Here is a 19,012-nt window from a genome sequence, read left to right on the forward strand (position 1 = left end):
AAAGGGATGGCCAGGGAAAAGAGCAAGGGAGCATTTCTGCGCCTGCAGGGAGGAATCCATGAGAAAGAGAAACCTCCTTCTGCAGGCATCCGCTTGGGGCACGCTGCTCTGTGCCCTGGCCAGGACTCTTGTGCTGGCCTGGGGAGGGGGACTGGCAATGATGGGCCATGGTCAGTCTGTGGCATCTCCTGGACCAGCGACCATGCTTCCTGCAGTTTCCCTAAACTCCCTTTCCTCATGCCAGGGTGAGCCTCCAGCCCTGGGGCTGATGGGGAGGCTGACCCTTCTCTGCTCCCTTCAGAGGGGCTGGGCTTCATTTTATTTTTTGACATTTTCTAGATTTTTCCATTGTAATCAGGCCTATAACATTAAAAAGAGTATGCTTGTGTCTCACATGGAGTTCAGTGCCCTCAAACACTCCCTGCCCAGGACTGGCCTTGCCACTGCTCACCCTTTCACACAGCCGGTCACACTCTGAGGGGCTGAGCTCTCTCAACCGTTCCAGAGAAGAAGGGTGACCGTCTTCAGGGAAACGCTCTCTTTCTGCATGGCCAACATATTTGTGTTACCAGCACTTCTGGAAGGAGTCCCTAAATCAGCAAGACACACTGCCTTCACATTCCCTCCGCGGTGCATGAATTGTCACTCTATTTTAGGTGCAGAAAGGGACAAGATTGTCCTTACCCAACACCAAACACCTCAGCGCAGATGTCTACCTCTGATCGAGTTGCCTAGGCTTCCCTTTGCAGTAAATGGAGAGACAGAAGATGTCCCAGCAGAGGTGCCTGGGGATTTCCTGGTGACCAACTAATGCTCCAGAAGGGAGCCCTGGGTCACATTTCCAAGCGCCTTATGGGTACATCTGTAACCCCGGGGCAGCTCAGACAGCAACAGCCTCTGCATGTGGGCAAATGAATCCAGACCTAAACGCAGGTCTTAGTCTTGAGTTGAAACCTACTTAAAACTTATTCTAGGCAACAACTCAAAACAATCTTCATTTGCAGAATGTCAGGTATTTTGGCTGAGTGCTAATACTGTTTTCCTCTTTATTTTTGTATTTGGGAGGACCACATGAGCACAGCACATTACTTCCCCTCTGCCAACACATTTATATGCAGCTGTTCATCAAAATACATTTCCTACCAGTGCTCTCAGTGGAGAAATTTTCTTCTGAAAAACTACTCTATCTATAGTGACCGATTTCCCATCTCTTCTTCAGCCTCTCTGCCCTTTCTCCTTCCTCTACTTAGTTTGTCTTTACAGAGAGCTCCAGGTGAAGATTGATTGAGTAATTCAATGTGGGAGATATTTCTGGGCATCATCCAGTTCCCCTCCCTGCCCCCTATTCAATGGAGGGCTCCCCACAGTTATGTGCCGTCCACAAACACGTCGAGGGTGAACTCTGTCCCATTGTCCAGGCCACCACTAAAGATGTCAGACAGCATTGGCCCCAGCACTTCTCCGGGAGGGACGCCTCTAGAAACTGGCCATCGGTTGGACTTTCTAACAAGGATCCTTATGTTCCCCCCAGCTGCCATGACATTTCAAAGCCAAAGGGCAGCAGCCTTGCAATGGCAGCAGCCATTTCCCCCAGCCCCCTTGGGTGCATCCCCTCTGCTCCCAGGCACTTGCCTGTGTCCAGCTGGCACTAGTGCTCCCCAGCTGCAGCTTGCTCTCACATGGCTGAAGCTTTGCTACCCCAGAGGCTGCTGGGGGACTCAAGGCCCAGGGAGACTTGGGGGCAGACCTTACCAGGCAAGGGGTGGGGAAACAAGGCAATGAGATCCTCAGCCTCTTCCATGCCTGTGCAAGGCCTTTTTGGACAGCACTGGAGGTCAAAGTAATTCAATCTTGCTGGGATTAATCTGTCCCTCACTGTCAGGAGGGTATCCCGGGCCAAATTAGCCTCAGATCCACACTTGGGACTTCATCTTGGAGGGGTTTCACTTGGGAAGAAGAGCCCAGGAGTGAGGAGCTCAGCCTCATGGTGAAAAACATGTTCCTTATCTCCAGGCTGAATGCTCAGTGGTATTTTCCTCCCAATATGCACCATCATTAAGAGCCTGGCTCTGTATTCCCCATGACCTCCTTGTAGGCACTAGCAGGCTGGGATGAGCTGCCCTGCAGCCTTCCCTTCTCAAGGCTGGACAAGCCCAGCTCCCTCAGCCTCTCCTCACCAGCAAAGTGCTGCAGTCCCTGCCTGTCCTGCAGGCCCTTTGTTAAACCCACTCCAGCTTGCCAATATCGTCCCAGAATTGAGGATATGAAACCTGGACAGAATATTCCAGAGAATCCCTTCCCTCCATCTCCTGGCCATGCTCCTGATCACACAGCCCAGGATGCTGGTGGCCTCCCTTGCTGCCAGGGCACACGGCCGCCTCCTGTCCAGCTCGCTGACCACCAAGACCTTTCCCACAGGGCTGCTCCCAGCCAGGCAGCCCCCAGCCTGTGCCATTGCCAGGGTGAGTCCCCTGCAGGGGCAGAAACTGGCATTTGACCTTGCGGGATTTCATGAGGTTCCTGCCAATATGTGCTCTCGTCCTTCTTGAACCCCTTCATTGAGCACAGAGGCCTGGGAGTAAAGACTCAGGCACAGAAGGCCTTGAGTCCCTCAGCCCCATTGCTGTCTCCTGTTTATTAGATTACCACCCTCGTTCAGCAGCAGCCGTGCATTTGCTTGTTCAGCCTTGGTCTCTAACACAACAATTGATGCTCTTCTCTTTGCTCCTGACTTCTCTTGCAGCCACCAACTCCAGGTGGTCATCCCCTGGCAGCTGCTTCGTGGCCCCTGTCAGTGCCCGCCCAGCCCCCCTGCCTCCCATGTGGTCCCACAGCCCCACTCTGCAGGCACAGCATGGCAAAGTGTGTATTCGGTGTGAGGAACACTTTCTCTTGCACGATCTCCATGAGATCCCTTTGTGCTCTGTCCCCCTTCTGTTCCTCCTACTTGACACAGCCTCCCCCATGTCCTGGAACCTACGCATCCCTATCCGCACCCCATGTGGGGTTTCGCAGACATCCCTGACCCAGGGTCTGCCAGAGTCTGGACAAGGAGAGAGGTTGAGCAGGGCTGGCCATTCCCCCAGGGCAGGCCCTGAGCCCAGCAGAAGGAGGCAAAAATGGCTGTGCACCCAAACTCACCCATAAACCTGTGCAGAGTAGAGAGTGCTGGAAGTGGCCAAATAGGGAGGCTCACTCCAGTAACTGAAAGCTCCCTCCAGTCCCATTCCCTAACACATCGCCCCATGCCCTCCTCCTCTCAGCCCATGGAGAACACCAGCACAGCAGCACGGCCTTGTTGGGGGACAACTTCCTCAGCCTGTTCCTGACCTCAGCTTTGGAAGAGCCCAACCTCCAGACACCCGCACTGAGGAAACTCCCTTGTATTACAGAGATGTGAGACAGGAGGCCATCTCTACCGTAAAGCCAGACACATGTGCAAAGACCTTTGTGTCCCCCCGACTCGGTTTATGCCTCTGGAGAAGTGGAGTGCATGCAGACATTCCTGGAGAAAAACAATTATCACAAATAAAATGCCCAAAGCACAGCAGGTTCCCCAGATACATTGGAAATCACATGGAAAGAGACCTGGGCCGCTTATTGCTGCTGAAAGACTACGGATTGAATGAGCTTCTTCAGTGCATCTTTGAGCTCCTGGATCCTCATGCTATAGATGAGGGGGTTCAATGCTGGAGGCACCACCGAGTACAGCACTGCCACCACTAGATCCAAGGATGGGGATGAGATGGAGGGGGGCTTCAGGTAGGCAAACGTGCCAGTGCTGATAAACAGGGAGACCACGGCCAGGTGAGGGAGGCACGTGGAAAAGGCTTTGTGGCATCCCTGCTCAGAGGGGATCCTCAGCACGACCCTGAAAATCTTCACATAAGACAGCACAATGAAAACAAAACAGCTGAATACTACTAAGATACTGACCACAGGAAGCCCAACTTCCCTGAGGTAGGCATCTGAGCAGGAGAGCTTGAGGATGTAGGGGATTTCACAGAAGAACTGGTCCACAGCATTGCCTTGGCAGAGGGGGAGGGAAAATGTATTGGCAGTGTGTAGGAGAGCACTGAGAAAAGCACTGCCCCAGGCAGCTGCTGCCATGTGGACACAAGCTCTGCTGCCCAGGAGGGTCCCGTAGTGCAGGGGTTTGCAGATGGCAATGTAGAGGTCGTAGGCCATGATGGTGAGAAGAGAATACTCTGCACCAAACAAGAGGAATACAAAGAAGACCCGGGCAGCACATCCTGTGTAGGAGATGTCCCTGGTGTCCCAGAGGGAATTGGCCATGGCTTTGGGGACAGTAATGGAGATGCAGCCCAGGTCGAGGAGGGAGAGGTCGAGGAGGAAGAAGTACATGGGGGTGTGGAGGCGGTGGTCGCAGACTATGGCAGTCATGATGATGCCATTGCCCAGGAGGGCAGCCAGGTAGATGGCCAGGAAGAGCCAGAAGTGCAAGAGCTGCAGCTCCCGTGTGTCTGCAAATGCCAGGAGAAGGAACTGGGTGATGGAGCTGGTGTTGGACATCTGCTGCCTCTGTGCACGGGGTCCTGTTCCTACAGGAAGAGTCAATGAAGCGTTAGGGGAGACTTCTCTGAGCAAAATCAAAGCCTTTCTCATACACCTTCACCCTGCTACACTACACCCCCCACCCTGCCTACTCCTTTTCCAGGAGACCTTCCTTCAGCTCAGTGGCTGCAGCTCTGGCTGAGCATGGTGTGGGGAGCAGGGTCTCTGCCAGCTTGCTGCTGAGGACTCAGCCCTGCTCTGCAGCAGTAAATTCATGGGAACGGTCAGGGCAAGGGCCAGTCCTGGTGTTCAACTTTCTCAGATGAAACTGGTCCTAGTGCAGAAGGGCCTGTCAGCATCTGCACTCCCAGTGCTAAGGAACTGGGATAGCAGATGGCAGATTGAAATGTTTGGGGTTTTTAAAGCTCTCCCCATCTCACCTGGGGAGTGTTCTTGGATGCAAGAAAGCCTCAGCATTTCTGCTGCACTCAGGGAGAGCAGAGCGAGTCCTGCGAGGCAAAAGGATTGCCTGGGGCTTAGTGCAGAGTGAGGGGAGCTGGTCTGTCCCTCTGACTTGTTCCCTACAAGCTGCTGTGGGCTTGTTCTTCATGAGATGGAGGGTGATCACAATCTTGTGTTACCCTGAAAAAAAAAAAAACAGACACTGCTGTGAGCACAGGGATCCAGTGCAGACCACTAAATGTCTCACCCTTTCTCAAGGTCTTAGCACCCTACTTCTAGCCAAGGACACACATGGCTCATTCCACAAACCCAAAAGAACGTTCTCTGTCATAGCATCTCTGCACTTCTCCATTGGGATTTCAGATAACACAAAGGTGCTATAGGACAGGATTGCAACCTGGAGGGAAGTTTGGAAGGAAACCTCAGGGAGATAGCCAAGTGTCCTAATGACACCATCTGATTAATGGAAAACCAGCTTATTCTACAGCTCCACAGAATGCATTGCACACAGCCACAAAGGTTAGAGGAAAGCTGGGACACTTCTTGCCATGGACACACCTGCATGAAAGGACCCACAAAATCAGTGTGTGACTCTGCAGCTGAAACTCCACCTCCCCAGAGAGCCTGGCAGCAAGAATGGAATAACAACAGCAATCACACTGACCAGTGGAGAAACAAGGCAAAACACAGTGAGGGTCTGGCTGAGAGAGGCCAGGGCAGAGGCATTGGGGCACTCAGACAGCATTCCCCTTCCCCAGCTGTGCACGCCACCTCCCAGACACCACCATGGCCGAGCAGCTGCTCTCAGCCCCTGTGCTCTGCAGAGGGAACTGGGCCCGTGGCTGGAGAGCTGCACCACGGCTCTGCTGGAGCTCTGGCTGCAGAGGAGGTGGTTCACGCCTTGGAGCCCCCAGCCCTGAGGGCAGATGCTTTGGTGGGTGGGAGAGGAGGCAAGGGGGCTTGCTCAGAGGAAGGGGTCTGCAGTGGAGGGGATCAAATGGAGTTTTCTGCATTCTCCCTCCCACAGCACTTCTGGTTTTAGTTTCCTCTCATTCCCTCATCATATCCCTGCTGCCTGTAGTTTTTTGTCCTGAGAGGTGTTTCCCTGTCAGTGCTCACAGACCCCATCCCAACCTCTGTGCACTCACCTTGGCCCCACAGAAACCTGCCTGTTTGCAGGGCACTGGCTGGGTGCATGCTCCTGTTTGCAGGTGGAAAAAAGGACAGGTCCCTAACCCCAATGTGTCCAGCAGAGGTGATTCTGGTGCTGTCCATAGGCAGAGGAGTGCCTGAAAACACAACAGGAGACTCCTGGAAGACCTACTGGTCACTCAAAGATACAGTTCAGCAGTCTCAGTGACTTGTCAAAATTAAGGCGGTCGTTCTGTTCTGTCCCTCTGATAGTGCAGCAGGGAGTCCCTGCTCTGGAGCGTGTCCTCCTCTTCTACACCAGAGAAACTGTGAGATTCCTCCTGAAAGATCCCATAGGGTGTGGGACGTGTTACCTTTTGGATTTTCCTCCATGAGCAAAAGCTACATTGCCCTGCATCCAGACACTTACCATGTAGAGGGCTGTGAAGATTTCTCCTCCAGTGAGCTCTCAGATCAAAGCCTTCCCACTCCTGATTGCCTTTCACCTCTCTCTGCCTCGCTGCCTGCAGGCAGTGCCCTCAGCCCTGCTGTGCTTTGCAGAGGAGCTGCTCCTGGGCAGAGCTGTCTCTCTGCAGCGCTGCCCACTTGCCAGCAGCCCCCTCCATCCCAGGAGCCCAGCCCAGCTCAGCAGCAGAGGCCCAGCCCAAGGCAGCACTTTCTCTGCCCCTCTGGGCTCCCTCCAGGTGTCCCTGGGGCTCCAGGGGAACCTGCTGGGAAACAGGCTGATGTCATGACTCATGTTCCCTCCCTCTGCTGCAGAGAGACACTTCTTTTCTGCAGTATCATTTCTCCTATCAGGAAAAGACTTGGGCATGAGAATCCCCTTTTTTTTGTCCCATCATTAGGCAAGACACCCAGGAAGGTGACAAGGAAAGATTTAATTTCTTCAAGATGGGGACTTATCCTCAGTTCAATCAATCAGGCATTTCATTCTGGATCTTTAGACTTGGGTTAGGAAGACATGCAGCTCTCTCTTGTCCATGCCATCTCTCTGCTCTGAAGAAAAGCCTTTGCAGCCATGAGGTCTTCGAGATTTGGTACCAGATTTTCTTATGGCAAATATGAGCTTGCCTGGTTGCACAGCTGCAGTACTTCAGCACAAATGTGCAGCAGTGCCCTCAGCCAGGGGCACAGGCAGGAAGAGCTGGAGCTGTTCCTGAGCCAACAGAGCTGTGACATCATGGTAGAGCTCAGGACAGCTGGTCTTCAAGGACAGCATCCTCCAAGCACAGCAAGGGTCCAGATCAAAACAGTCTAAACCTGAAAGGCAATTGAATAATGAGTGTTTCAGGAACAGTTAAAGAAGAAACAAAGATCCTTTGTGGCCACTGCTGAATTTAGGAAGAGCAGGTGTAGATAGATGTGAGATTCTGTGTGTCCTCTTTGCCTCAGTCTTCCCCAGCAAGGTCTCCCAGGCCTCTGTGACTCAGGGCAGGACTCTGGAGGAGATCAACCAGCAGTGCATGGGGATCAAGTCAAGGATGACTTGAGCAAACTCCATCCTTCCCAGTGTATGGGACAGGAGGGGCAGCATCCCAGGAAGCTGAGTGAGCAGGCCAATGGCACAGCCAGGCCACTCTCCATCATATTTCCAAGGTCATGGAGACTGGGGGAACTCCCTGACAATGGGGAAAGTGCAAACGTTGCATGCGCCTTTCAAAATGCCCAAAGGATGTGCAGAGGAGCAAATGGCTGTGCCCCAGGTCATGTTCACTCGGATCCTGTTTCTGGGTGTCTGAAAGAGAAGGATTTACCCAGGGCAGCTTGTCTTTCACTGTCTTTTTTGCTTTCTGTGCTGAAAGGACAGGATTGCTGGACTCAGGGTAAGCAGTGGTTGTCTTTCGACCTGGAAGTCAATGAAGTTTTCGACATCACTTCCCTCACCCTCTCAATAGTCTTGTGCCCAAGTTAGGATATTCTGGTCTGCCTGGCTGTATAAGTAGATGGGTAAATAACCAGATGGATTGTTGGGCTCACAGGGACGTGGTCAATGTGTGGCACTCTGCCTGGAGGCACCTAGCTAGTAGGGTCCTGCAGGGGTCTGTCCTGCCACCTGTCCTGTTTACAATGTGTTTAATGACCTGGAGGAGATGAGAGAGTGCTTTTTCATAGCATTTGTAGATGACATCTTATTGAGGAGAGCAGACCTGCCACCCCAAAGCACAAAGACAGGCCAGACTGATGGGCAAAAAGGAACATCATGATGTCCAATAAAGACAAATTTCAAGCCCTGCCTTGAGGCTCACTAATCCCATGCAATGACAGAGGCCAGCGGCTGTGTGGCTGGGCAGCAGTTCTGTGGGGAAGGCTCTGGTGGTCCTTGGATTTCATTAGGCAAAACAGGAGCTATCAGCAAAGAAGGTCAACAGCATCCTTTGCTTCTCTTTTCATTCCTTGAAATTACAAGTACTTCTTGTACAAGTACTTTTACTATCCTAATACCCCATAAAAAGAACAGCCTACCCTATTAAACCTTCCCCCATTGGCCATGCATTTCTTGTTTCGTGCCCTCTGTTGGCATTTGTGAGATGGTTGCTGTGGTAATTTTCAACCTTGGGTAGCAACTCCATTAAGTACGTCATTCTCTTTCCGTACTTGTAGTGTCCTGCAATTCCCCATAGTGTTATCTTGTTTGAGACACTGGCGCGCAAACCTCAAATGCCGATGTGTCGGAGTTTCAGTCCAGAGGGACCTCGACACACGTAGGGACTTGGCCAACAGAAACCTCCTGAAGTTTTACAACTCAAAGAGGTCAAGGTCTGCACTGGGGGCAGAATAACCTCGTGCATCAGGACAGGCTGGGACCTGACTGGCTGAGGATTGTTCTGAGAAGGGCATGGGAGTTATGATGGATGCCATACGAGCCCACAGGTTTCCATTTTGAAAAGAGCATGGAGAAACCAGAGAAGGTCCAAAGGGAGTGTGTTACGATGGGCTTAGGAGCCTAAAGCACATGAGCTGTGTGGAGAGACTGAGGCAACGGGGCCTCTTTAGTCTGCTGAAGGGGAGGCACAGGGCAGCCTAAAAGCAGGCGACACCTGCCTGGAGAGGTGGTGGAGCCAAGCTCTTCTGCAATGGCAGATGGTATGGCAGAGACCACAGCCACAAGCTTCTTCCCAGGGGCTTCAGACTGGGCCTCAGGTAAAACTGACTAGGAGGGTGATGCTGCACTGCAGCAGGACACCCAGAGCCTCTCTGTGATCTCCATCTTTGGAGATTTCAGCTTTCAGCTCTGCAAAGTCACAGCCGACCTGACCCGCGGTTGGTGATTCCCCACCCTTTGGTGGGAGCCTGGACCGGACACCCCCAGTAGTCCCTTTTCCCACCATCTGTTCCACGCACTTGCGCCTTGCAGTGTGCCCCAGGAGAAAGGATTCAGCTGGAAGTGAGGGTCTCTCCAGCACTGGCTCCTGGGACAATTCAGGGTGGAATTGTTCTGTACGCAGGAGGTCTCTAGTCCTACCTTTGGTTCCAAGCAGGGCCAGCTCTGAGGTCCAAGCAGGTTGCTCAGTGAATGTCAGCATCCCTGTACGCAGTCTGGACATGAGCCAGGCATTGATGCCACCATTGCAGCAATGGAGACGAGGCATTGGACCATCTCCCTGAACCCAGGAATCGGTGTGCCATGCCTCCCGAGATTCCTGGGAACACCTCAGCATTTTATCCAGAGAAGTGTGCCTTCTCTTTCGATGTCCTGTGAGAGAGGTACAAATAGGTGAAGCTGTATCGCCTGAACTCACAAATTCTCTGTCAGTAAAGAGAAAGTCCCACAGCCTGCGGGATGTTCTCATGATGTGGTCCTATGGGAAGCTCAGTTTCATGGCTTGAGCCTGCTGCATTCATGTTTCCAGCAAGAGGAAATGTTCGAGTTTGGGCATCAAACTTTTGCCCATTCTGCCTGGAGAGCCAGGACAGTTGTGTCACACAGCAGCCAGTGTCAGAGGGAAGATGGAGGTCGTGTGAACTGAAATGGTTTCAACTCAAACGGAAGCTTGAATCCTGAGCTGGCAGGACAACATTGGCTGCAGTTAGACAGAAGTTACCCACACAACTCTAAGTTCAGACCTAGTTGGCAGAGTTTCTCACACAGCTCACTGAGGAGAGCAGCGTGTTGGGGAGAGGGGAAATGTTTCAGTTTCCCAAATCCCGGGACAGTGCCCAAACCATCCTTCCCTTGGCCTGAGATGCAAATCTGGTATGGCCTCTGTCAAGAATCCTTCAACAATCTTTCAGGTGTTTGTGTGATTTCTCTAAGAATTTCAGTATCTAGAAAAAGAAAAAAAAGAAAGCCTTAATCTGATTAAACGTAAATTTCTGCAATGTAGCAGTCTGCTTCTGTAGCAGCAATTCTGGGCAATGCCAACTGAATCAGTGTTTGCAATACAAGGCATGAAACCCCATCCGTTAGTACACATCTGAAGTAGTTCAGATGAAGGTGGTTTTGCAAAGGTCGCCCTTTGTGTGCCCAGGTGGCATGGATACTGCTGGTTTCCCTCTGCAGAGAGTGGCAGAGGCTGGATCCCCTTCTCAGGACAGACGCCTTGCCAGGAAGACACAGCCATGGGGGTTGCTCATTAGGTTCTTACTGGCACTTCACTCAGCATCTCTTTGGATGTAGCTGGTGCTTTTCTGTGACTACAGAAAAACACACCCGTTTCAGAAGAGGTGGTCATAAAAGCCCTGTTATGAACAAGAAAGCTCACCTTGAGCTCTGGCAGAAACCAAGAAGATTGTAACAAGCACTAGGAAGATCCAGGAAGATCAAGGATTCTTCTGAAGTGTGAGTGGCCCTGAGCAGCAGTGATTGGCCGTGTGTAGGTCTGGGTCGGGGATGTCAGGGAGAAAGAAGGTGATGGCTGATGGATTTAGCGAACCCTTAAACCATGTCTGAGCCCAGAAATGGAAAGCAGTTGATGTCTGTTGGTAGAGGAGGCGAGGAGAATGTTTGTCCCGGGAAGATGACAGGAAGGAAGGCCCCTCCTGTGTAAATCAGGGATGATACAGATGTTTTCACCCATGGCTCAGCTTAGGAGACGGGGAATGCCTGCTGCTGTGAGTGGCTGTGCTCGGTCATGCCCCAGGAGCTGACCTTGCGCTCCTTCCCTCCTTCCCTCCCCATACTTTTCTGGACTCAGGAAACATCCATGAGCCTGGAGGATGGAAAAACCTCCATGGCTGAGGTGAAACAGGTTGAGTTTTGATTGTGAGGCAGCAGAAGAAGGAGGATGTGCAGTTCAGTGCTGGGATATGGAGATAAAGAGAGGATTCAAGTGAGTTTCAGGGCTGGGACACCTTGGGTGACAGAGGAGCATTAGCAAGGCTTTGGAAGAAGCTGCACAGGTTATGGGAAATTCATAGCCATTGGCAAAACCTCAGAAAACCACAGCTTTGTGTTTGAAGACATGGTCAGTGAGGACAGAAAGTCATTAGTAAAGCCTGGGACATCATGGGGTCAGAGTGAGGAGGGGAAGCAGGGTTGGTGGTTAAAATCTGCAGAGAAAGAGGACAGTGTAGGACAGCCTGTGGTGGGGATGGCCCCTTTGGGGGGGCTCAGACCCCACAACAGAACTGAAATCCTTGTCCTTTTGACTATGGCTGCTGTCTCTTCCACTGTAGTTCCTGAGAAGACACCAGCTCCTTACAGCCCTAGAGCTTTGGTGCCTCCTCACCCACCCTCCCTAGAGCCTGGGAGGAGTCCTGCCACTGTCCTGCACTCAGCATCACACACACCCCTATCTCACTGCTCCCAGGAACAGCCCTGAGCATCCCGTGAGGGAAAGGATCCCCATTCCTAGGGTATGGGGCTCAGCACTTGGACATTCTGCTTGATGAGACACAGCAAAGGCTTTCACAGCAACCTCCACGTTTGATTTTCACATTTCATTTCAGCCCCAAGGGACGGCAGCTTTGTCTGCTCATTCCTTCCATGGTCTCTTCAGTGATGGCCCTCAGTGGGGTCCACTAGCACCCTCAGAAACTTGGAGGTTTGCTGCTGACTTTTGCTTCTGTAGAGGCCAGTTCAGTCCACTTTCCGTATCTGCAGTTGAGGAACTCGGCACCAGAGGGCTCATGAGCTTTCTCCACTCAAGTCTGTAGCTGCACGTTTCAGCCCATTGGCACCAGTTTCCACCTGTTTTACTTGGACAACAATCTGCATGCAGACACAGAACATGTTTCTTAATTGAAAAAAAAAAAAAAGGAAGACGTGGTTCTGTAAAAAATAAAAAACCACTCTTCTGATTTAAATTAAGTCCACATTACCTCCTCTGAAGGCCTCTTTTGACAGTGGATGGCCTTAGGTCAACAGAAAACACATTTTTGTGTCAAGCACAGATCCTAAACCCCCCCAAAGCACTCCTTGCCCTGCACTTTGTTTGTCCATATTTGCTCACAGCAAGCCACACACTGAAGTCCCAAGCTCCCTCGATTCACAGAGGGAAGCAAAGAGACAAAGTGCATGAAATGCTCTCTTTTGAATAGTCAAATCTGCACTAACCCCAGCATATCTGGGTTACAGGAGCATCTTCAAGTAGACTCTGCAGCATCTAGACCCACTCATTTCTCATTCTCTTCCAGTGCTGGACAGCTTGCGTGCAATTCTCCAGGCTTCCCTTTCTACTCAATGGAGAGATATCAGTTGTCTCAACTGAGATGCTTTGGCCTACCCTGCCTGTCCACCAGCTCCTGCTCCAGAAAGTCTCCCGTCAGCTCTGGGTCACTTTGCCCAATCCCAGGTGGGAGCCTCAGCTACCCCTCGGAATCTTGGAGGCAGTGGACACCTCTGTGTGGGCAACTGCATCAGCCCCTGAAGGAAGATGTTAGGCAGAAGTTGAAACGTATGCAGGAAAGACCTTGGTGTAATGAGTGTGTAAGAAGTCTTCCTTTTCACAACTTGGACGCTGGTCTGTAAATTCTCATTATTGTTTCATGGGCCATGGACATGGACCAGCAAGCTGATGACACTTTCTCTCCCTCTCTGTAAATACAGATTTACACATCTGGTCCCTTTTCGCGGGTAACATTTGAGTTTGCTCCAGTAGCCCCTGATTTGATTCCTCTCCACTCTTGGCTGTTTTCCTTTAGAGTCCTGCCTTGAGGCACAAAGGCCTGGGAGATCTTGCTGGTGATAATGGAGATAAAAAGCACACAAAATATCTCAGATCTATCTCTACCTACTCTTTAGCAGTGATCCCATATTAGCTTTGCTCCTTCTTTAACTGTCCCTGAAGTAGTAACAGCTTATTACGATGCCCTTGAATTGACTTTCCAGTTTCAAGTGAGTTAGCAGCTGTGCTAACAAGTTCTCCCAAGACACTCCAGAAACCGCCTGGACTGTTTGCATGCTGCTGTGTTCCTCTTCCAGAAAAAGCCAACGTCATTAAAGACCTCGGTGAGGCCCAGGCTTCTACATTCAGTGACTTCCTTGCGGTGCCTATTGGTCTCTTCTCCCAAGTAGCAAGCGATAGGACAAGAAGAAGTGGCCTCAAGTTGCACCAGGGGAGATTTAGATTGCATATTAGGTAAAATTTCTACACCAAAAGAGTTGTCAGGCATTGGAACAGGCTGCCTGGGGAAGCTGTTGAGTCCTAATCCGTGGAGATATTTAAAAGATGTGTGGTGCTTAGGGACATGGTTTAGTGGTGGACTTCGCAGTGTTAGGTTTATGGTCAGACTCGATGATCTTAAAGGCTTTTTCCAACCTAAATGTTTCTATGATTCTACGAGTCTATGACTATGCCCACTTTCTCACCCTCACATGACAGCTGTGCTAAGAAGTTCTCCCAAGACACTCCAGAAACTGCCTGGACTGTTTGCATGCTGCTGTGTTCCTCTTCATGAAAATGCCAGGGTTATTAAAGTTCCCAGTGAGACCCAGGCTTCTACATCCATTGACTTCCCTGGGGTGCTTAGAGAAGACTATGCCCACTTTCTCACCCTGACTGAGGGTTCCTTGTCTCCCACCACGATGTCACAACTTCACTGGTGCCTCCTCTGACCCTCACTCACCAGGGCTCAGCCAGCTTTTCACTTGCCCCAGTAAGGAGCTCCAGACATCCAAGCAGCTTCTTCACTTTGAGGAAACCCAACTCCTGCTCCTTCCAGGCTGTCTGTCCTGAAAAGTCTGTACCCATCCATCGCAGCACCCCAAGCACCACCATGCCTTGGCAGTTACTCCATTGATGTCAAAAAGCACAGTCTCCAGCTCGTCCTGCCTATGCCCCTGGCTGAGGGCATCGGTGCCTGTTTGGGCTGTAGCACTCAGCTGTAGCACGAGGCCAAGCTCTGACTTGTCTTAGGGAAACCTGGTACCAAGTGTCCAGGACCCCCATGTGGGCAAAGGCTTGGCTTCAGAGCAGAGACTTGCCAGAGGGGTTGGCAGATGGAAACATAAAACTGCAATTGGCTGCTAAGAGAGTAAGCAAACAGCAAGGACAGAGAGAAACAGGGCTGGGAAGGGCAGCCCTGGCAGGAAACGGGTTTTTGTCAGTGGTGTGTCTGCTGCCCCTTAGGACATTTGGTGGAGGTGAAGCTGGTGGAGGTGAAGATGGGACAATGATAAGGTGGTTCTTGGACCTAACTCTTCTTCAGATGGGAGAAATGACCCTGGTGGAAAGCGGTGTCACTCCCCAGCTGAGGGAGGGAACATGAGTGATGCCTTCAGCCTGTTTCCCAGCAGGTTCCCCTGGAGCCCCAGGGACACCTGGAGGGAGCCCAGAGGGGCAGAGAAAGTGCTGCCTTGGGCTGGGCCTCTGCTGCTGAGCTGGGCTGGGCTCCTGGGACGGAGGGAGCTGCTGGCAAGTGGGCAGCACTGCAGAGAGAAAGCTCTGCCCAGGAGCAGCTCCTCTGCAAAGCGCAGCAGGGCTGAGGGCACTGCCTGCAGGCAGCGAGGGGAGAGGAGCGAGGCAGAGAGAGGTTAAAGGCAGTCTAGGGTGAGAGGACACTGAGAGCTCACTGCAGGAGAAATCTTCACAGCCCTTTCCATGGTAAGTCTCTGGCAGCAGGGCAATGCAGCTGCGTCTCCTTGAGGAGTCTCCTAAAGCTGGCACATCCCACAGATTAAAGGATCTGTAAGGACAACTCTCAGAGTTTCTCTAGTGTGGAGGAGGAGGACATACTCCAGAGCAGGGACCCCCTGCTGCACCATCAGAGGGACAGAACAGGACGGCTGCTTTTTCCCAGGGATGGCTGCAGGGGTGTGAAGGTGGGTGTGCAGCCAGGGGTGCCCAGGGCTGTCCTGAGCAGGGTCCCTGCACCCCAGGGGCTGTGTGCTGGGGCAGGGACTCTGCTGCCTGCCACGCTCAGCACTCAGCCTGTCCGAGGAATTCACCATAGTGCTGCACGGAGAAACTGTGGGTGGAAGGAGCAGCCCCCAGCAAGAGAGGGTCCTTCTGCTGTTAAGAGGGTGCTGTGTGGGTCAGGGCTGCTCAGAGCTTCAGCTCACTTCCAGAATATTTCCAAGAGGAGGTTTCAAGGAGAATAGCAAGACAAGAATTACTCTAAAGATAAGGAACTTTCCTGAGTCTGTGTTTTAATTTCCTAGTGTTGGGGAATGGGAGGGGACAAATGAAAAAGGAGTTCACCGAGACTGCTGAACTGTAACTTTGAGTGACCAGTAGGTCTTCCAGGAGTCTCCTGATGTGTTTTCAGGCACTCCTCTGCCTATGGACAGCACCAGAATCACCTCTGCTGGACACATTGGGGTTAGGGACCTGTCCTTTTTTCCACCTGCAAACAGGAGCATGCACCCAGCCAGTGCCCTGCAAACAGGCAGGTTTCTGTGGGGCCAAGGTGAGTGCACAGAGGTTGGGATGGGGTCTGTGAGCACTGACAGGGAAACACCTCTCAGGACAAAAAACTACAGGCAGCAGGGATATGATGAGGGAATGAGAGGAAACTAAAACCAGAAGTGCTGTGGGAGGGAGAATTCAGAAAACTCCGTATCATCCCCCCCAATGCAGACCCCTTCCTCTGAGCAAGCCCCCTTGCCTCCTCCCCCACCCATCAAAGCCTCTGCCCTCAGGGCTGGGGGCTCCAAGGCGTGAACCACCTCCTCTGCAGCCAGAGCTCCAGCAGAGCCGTGGTGCAGCTCTGCAGCCACGGGCCCAGTTCCCTCTGCAGAGCACAGGGGCTGAGAGCAGCTGCTCGGCAATGGTGGTGTCTGGGAGGTGGCGTGCACAGCTGGGGAAGGGGAACGCTGTCTGCGTGCCCCAATGCCTCTGCCCTGGCCTCTCTGAGCCACATCCTCACTGTGTTTTGCCTTGTTTCTCCACTGGTCAGTGTGATTGCTGTTGTTATTCCATTCTTGCTGCCAGGCTCTCTAAGCTCACTGTATTTTTTCTTTTTCCTCCACTCGTCTGTGTTGCTGCTGTTGTTATCTTGTTCTTGCTGCCAGGCTCTCTGGGGATGGGAATTTTTAGCTCCAGAGTCACACACTGATTTTGTAGGTCCTTTCATGCATTTGTGTCCATGGCAACAAGTGTCCCAGCTTTCCTCTAACCTGTGTGGCTGTGGGCAATGGAGTCTGTGGAGCTGGGGTATGAAGTGAATCTCCCTTAATCAGATGCCATCATTAGGACACTTAGCCATCTCCTTGAGGATTCCTTCCAAGCTGTGACCTTCCTTCCAAGATGCAAACCTGTCCTATAGCATCTTTGTGTTATTTGAAGGCACCATGGAGAAGATCAGAAATGCTAGAGCAGAGAAGATGCTGTGGGGTTTGTGAAATGAGTCGTGTGTGTCCTCAGCTAGAAGTGGGTTGTTCAGATGTTGAGAAAGGGTGAGATAGATATTTAATGGTCTGAGGTGGATCCCTCTGCTCACAGCAGTGCTTGATGGCTTTTCACGGTAATATGGATGTGTGCTCACTCTCCATCTCAGAAAGCTGCAAGCCCAGGGCAGCTGGGAGGAAGACAGAGGGACAGACCAGCTCCCCTCACTCTGCACTAAGCCACAGGCACTCCTCTTGCCTCGCAGGACTCCCTCTGTTCTCCCTGAGTGCAGCACAAATGCTGAGACTTTCTGGCATCCAAGAACACTCCCATGGGTGGGACGGGAGGAAGAGCTGTAAAAACACCAAACCTCTCAACCTGCCTTCTGCCACCTCAGTTCCTTATCACTGGCAGTGCAGATGCTGACAGCCCCTTCTGCACTAGGAGCAGTTTCATGAGAGAAGGTCGAACACCAGGACTGGCCCCTGCCCCCACTCTTCCCATGAACCCACTGCTGCAGAGCAGGGCTGACCTCTCGGCAGCCAGTGGGCAGAGTCCCTGCTCCTCATGGCACGTTCAGCCAGCACCAACCAGGGCTCCAGCCACAGAGCTGAAGGAAGATCTGCTAGAAAACGAAAAAACTGTTTGTGTAGCAGGGGTGGGGGTGGGGGTGGGGGTGTATGAGAAATGGCTTTGATTTTGCTCAGAGAAGTGTCCCCTAACTTGTCACTGTCTTTTGCTCCTATGTCCATGCCCATATCCACTGTCAGAAAATGTCCAACCACAGCTCCATCACAGAGTTCCTCCTCCTGGCATTCACAGACACACGGGAGCTGCAGCTCGTGCACTTCTGGCTCTTCCTGGGCATCTATCTGGCTGCCCTCCTGGGCAATGGCCTCATCATCACCGCTGTCACCTGTGACCACCGCCTCCACACCCCCATGTACTTCTTCCTCCTCAACCTCTCCCTCCTTGACCTGGGATCCATCTCCACCACTGTCCCCAAATCCATGGCCAATTCCCTCTGGGACACCAGGGACATCTCCTATGCAGGATGTGTTGCCCAGCTCTTTCTGTTTGTCTTCTTGATGTCAGCAGAGTATTGCCTTCTCACCATCATGGCCTATGACCGCTATGTTGCCATCTGCAAACCCCTGCACTATGGGACCCTCCTGAGCAGCAGAGCTTGTGTCCACATGGCAGCAGCTGCCTGGGGCACTGGGTTTCTCAATGCTCTGCTGCAAACTGCCAATACATTTTCAATACCCATCTGCCAAGGCAATGCTGTGGAGCAGTTCTTCTGTGAAATCCCCCACATCCTCAAGCTCTCCTGCTCAGATGCCTACCTCAGAGAAGTTGGGCTTATTGTGGTCAGTATCTTAGTAGTATTCAGCTGTTTTGTTTTCATTGTGGTGTCCTATGTGCAGATCTTCAGGTCTGTGCTGAGGATCCCCTCCGAGCAGGGACGCCACAAAGCCTTTTCCACGTGCCTCCCTCACCTGGCCGTGGTCTCCCTCTTTCTCAGTACTGTAGTGTTTGCCTACCTGAAGCCCCCCTCCATCTCCTCCCCATCTCTGGACTTTGTGGTGGCAGTTCTGTACTCGGTGGTGCCTCCAGCATTGAACCCCCTCATCTACAGCATGAGGAACCAGCAGCTCAAGGGTGCATTTTGGAAATAGATAACTGGATGTTTTTCTGGAGCAATAAACTGCCCATCATCTTCTGCATAGCCATTGTTGTGGTTTAATCATGATAATATTGTCATCCCCTCTCTAATTCACTGTCTGCTTTTCTTTTCTGACCGAGTGGCTGTGTAAGTGAAGAGCTGTTCTCTCTGTGTGTTTAAAGAAAATAATGGGTCATTCACTAACTTCTTCTTTCCTGACATCTTTCCTTCAAGGCCTTTTTGGAGCTGCAGGGACAGTTCCTGTGTGCATGGGTGGAGAGGATAAGAGTCCTTGTATGGCAGCACTGCCATGGTGCACCAACACTTGGTCTTCCAGGGCTTTTCTCTTGCACTTCCACACTCTCTTTCTGATTCCTTGTGTTGGTGTCAGGCCTGAGAGCTGTGGCAGCTTGGTCACAATGGGCGCTTCTGTGAAAGAGCTGGCCTCCATAACAGCATTTCCATAAAGAAGGGTGATCTCCTCAGGGCAGTGCATGAAGGCTTAGGT

At 52.0% G+C, this 19,012-nt stretch overlaps 2 protein-coding genes across 2 annotated transcripts; one reads left to right on the top strand and one right to left on the bottom strand.

Moving 5' to 3' along the window:
• Window positions 1-3,597: 3,597 nt before the first annotated feature.
• On the bottom strand, window positions 3,598-4,533 carry LOC309603742 (olfactory receptor 14J1-like; the record flags this gene model as incomplete). The annotated part of the gene is made up of 1 exon (XM_082338665.1): window positions 3,598-4,533. The coding sequence occupies one exon, from the start codon at window positions 4,531-4,533 to the stop codon at window positions 3,598-3,600; it is 936 nt and encodes a 311-aa protein (XP_082194791.1).
• A 13,078-nt stretch (window positions 4,534-17,611) lies between these two features.
• Window positions 17,612-18,517, top strand: LOC309603743 (olfactory receptor 14J1-like; the record flags this gene model as incomplete). Its single annotated transcript, XM_082338666.1, has 1 exon — window positions 17,612-18,517. The coding sequence occupies one exon, from the start codon at window positions 17,612-17,614 to the stop codon at window positions 18,515-18,517; it is 906 nt and encodes a 301-aa protein (XP_082194792.1).
• Between the last annotated feature and the right edge of the window lie 495 nt (window positions 18,518-19,012).

Source organism: Platalea leucorodia (assembly GCF_965183815.1).
Source record: "Platalea leucorodia genome assembly, contig: HAP1_HAP1_SCAFFOLD_190, whole genome shotgun sequence".
Classification (NCBI taxonomy): Eukaryota; Metazoa; Chordata; class Aves; order Pelecaniformes; family Threskiornithidae; genus Platalea; species Platalea leucorodia.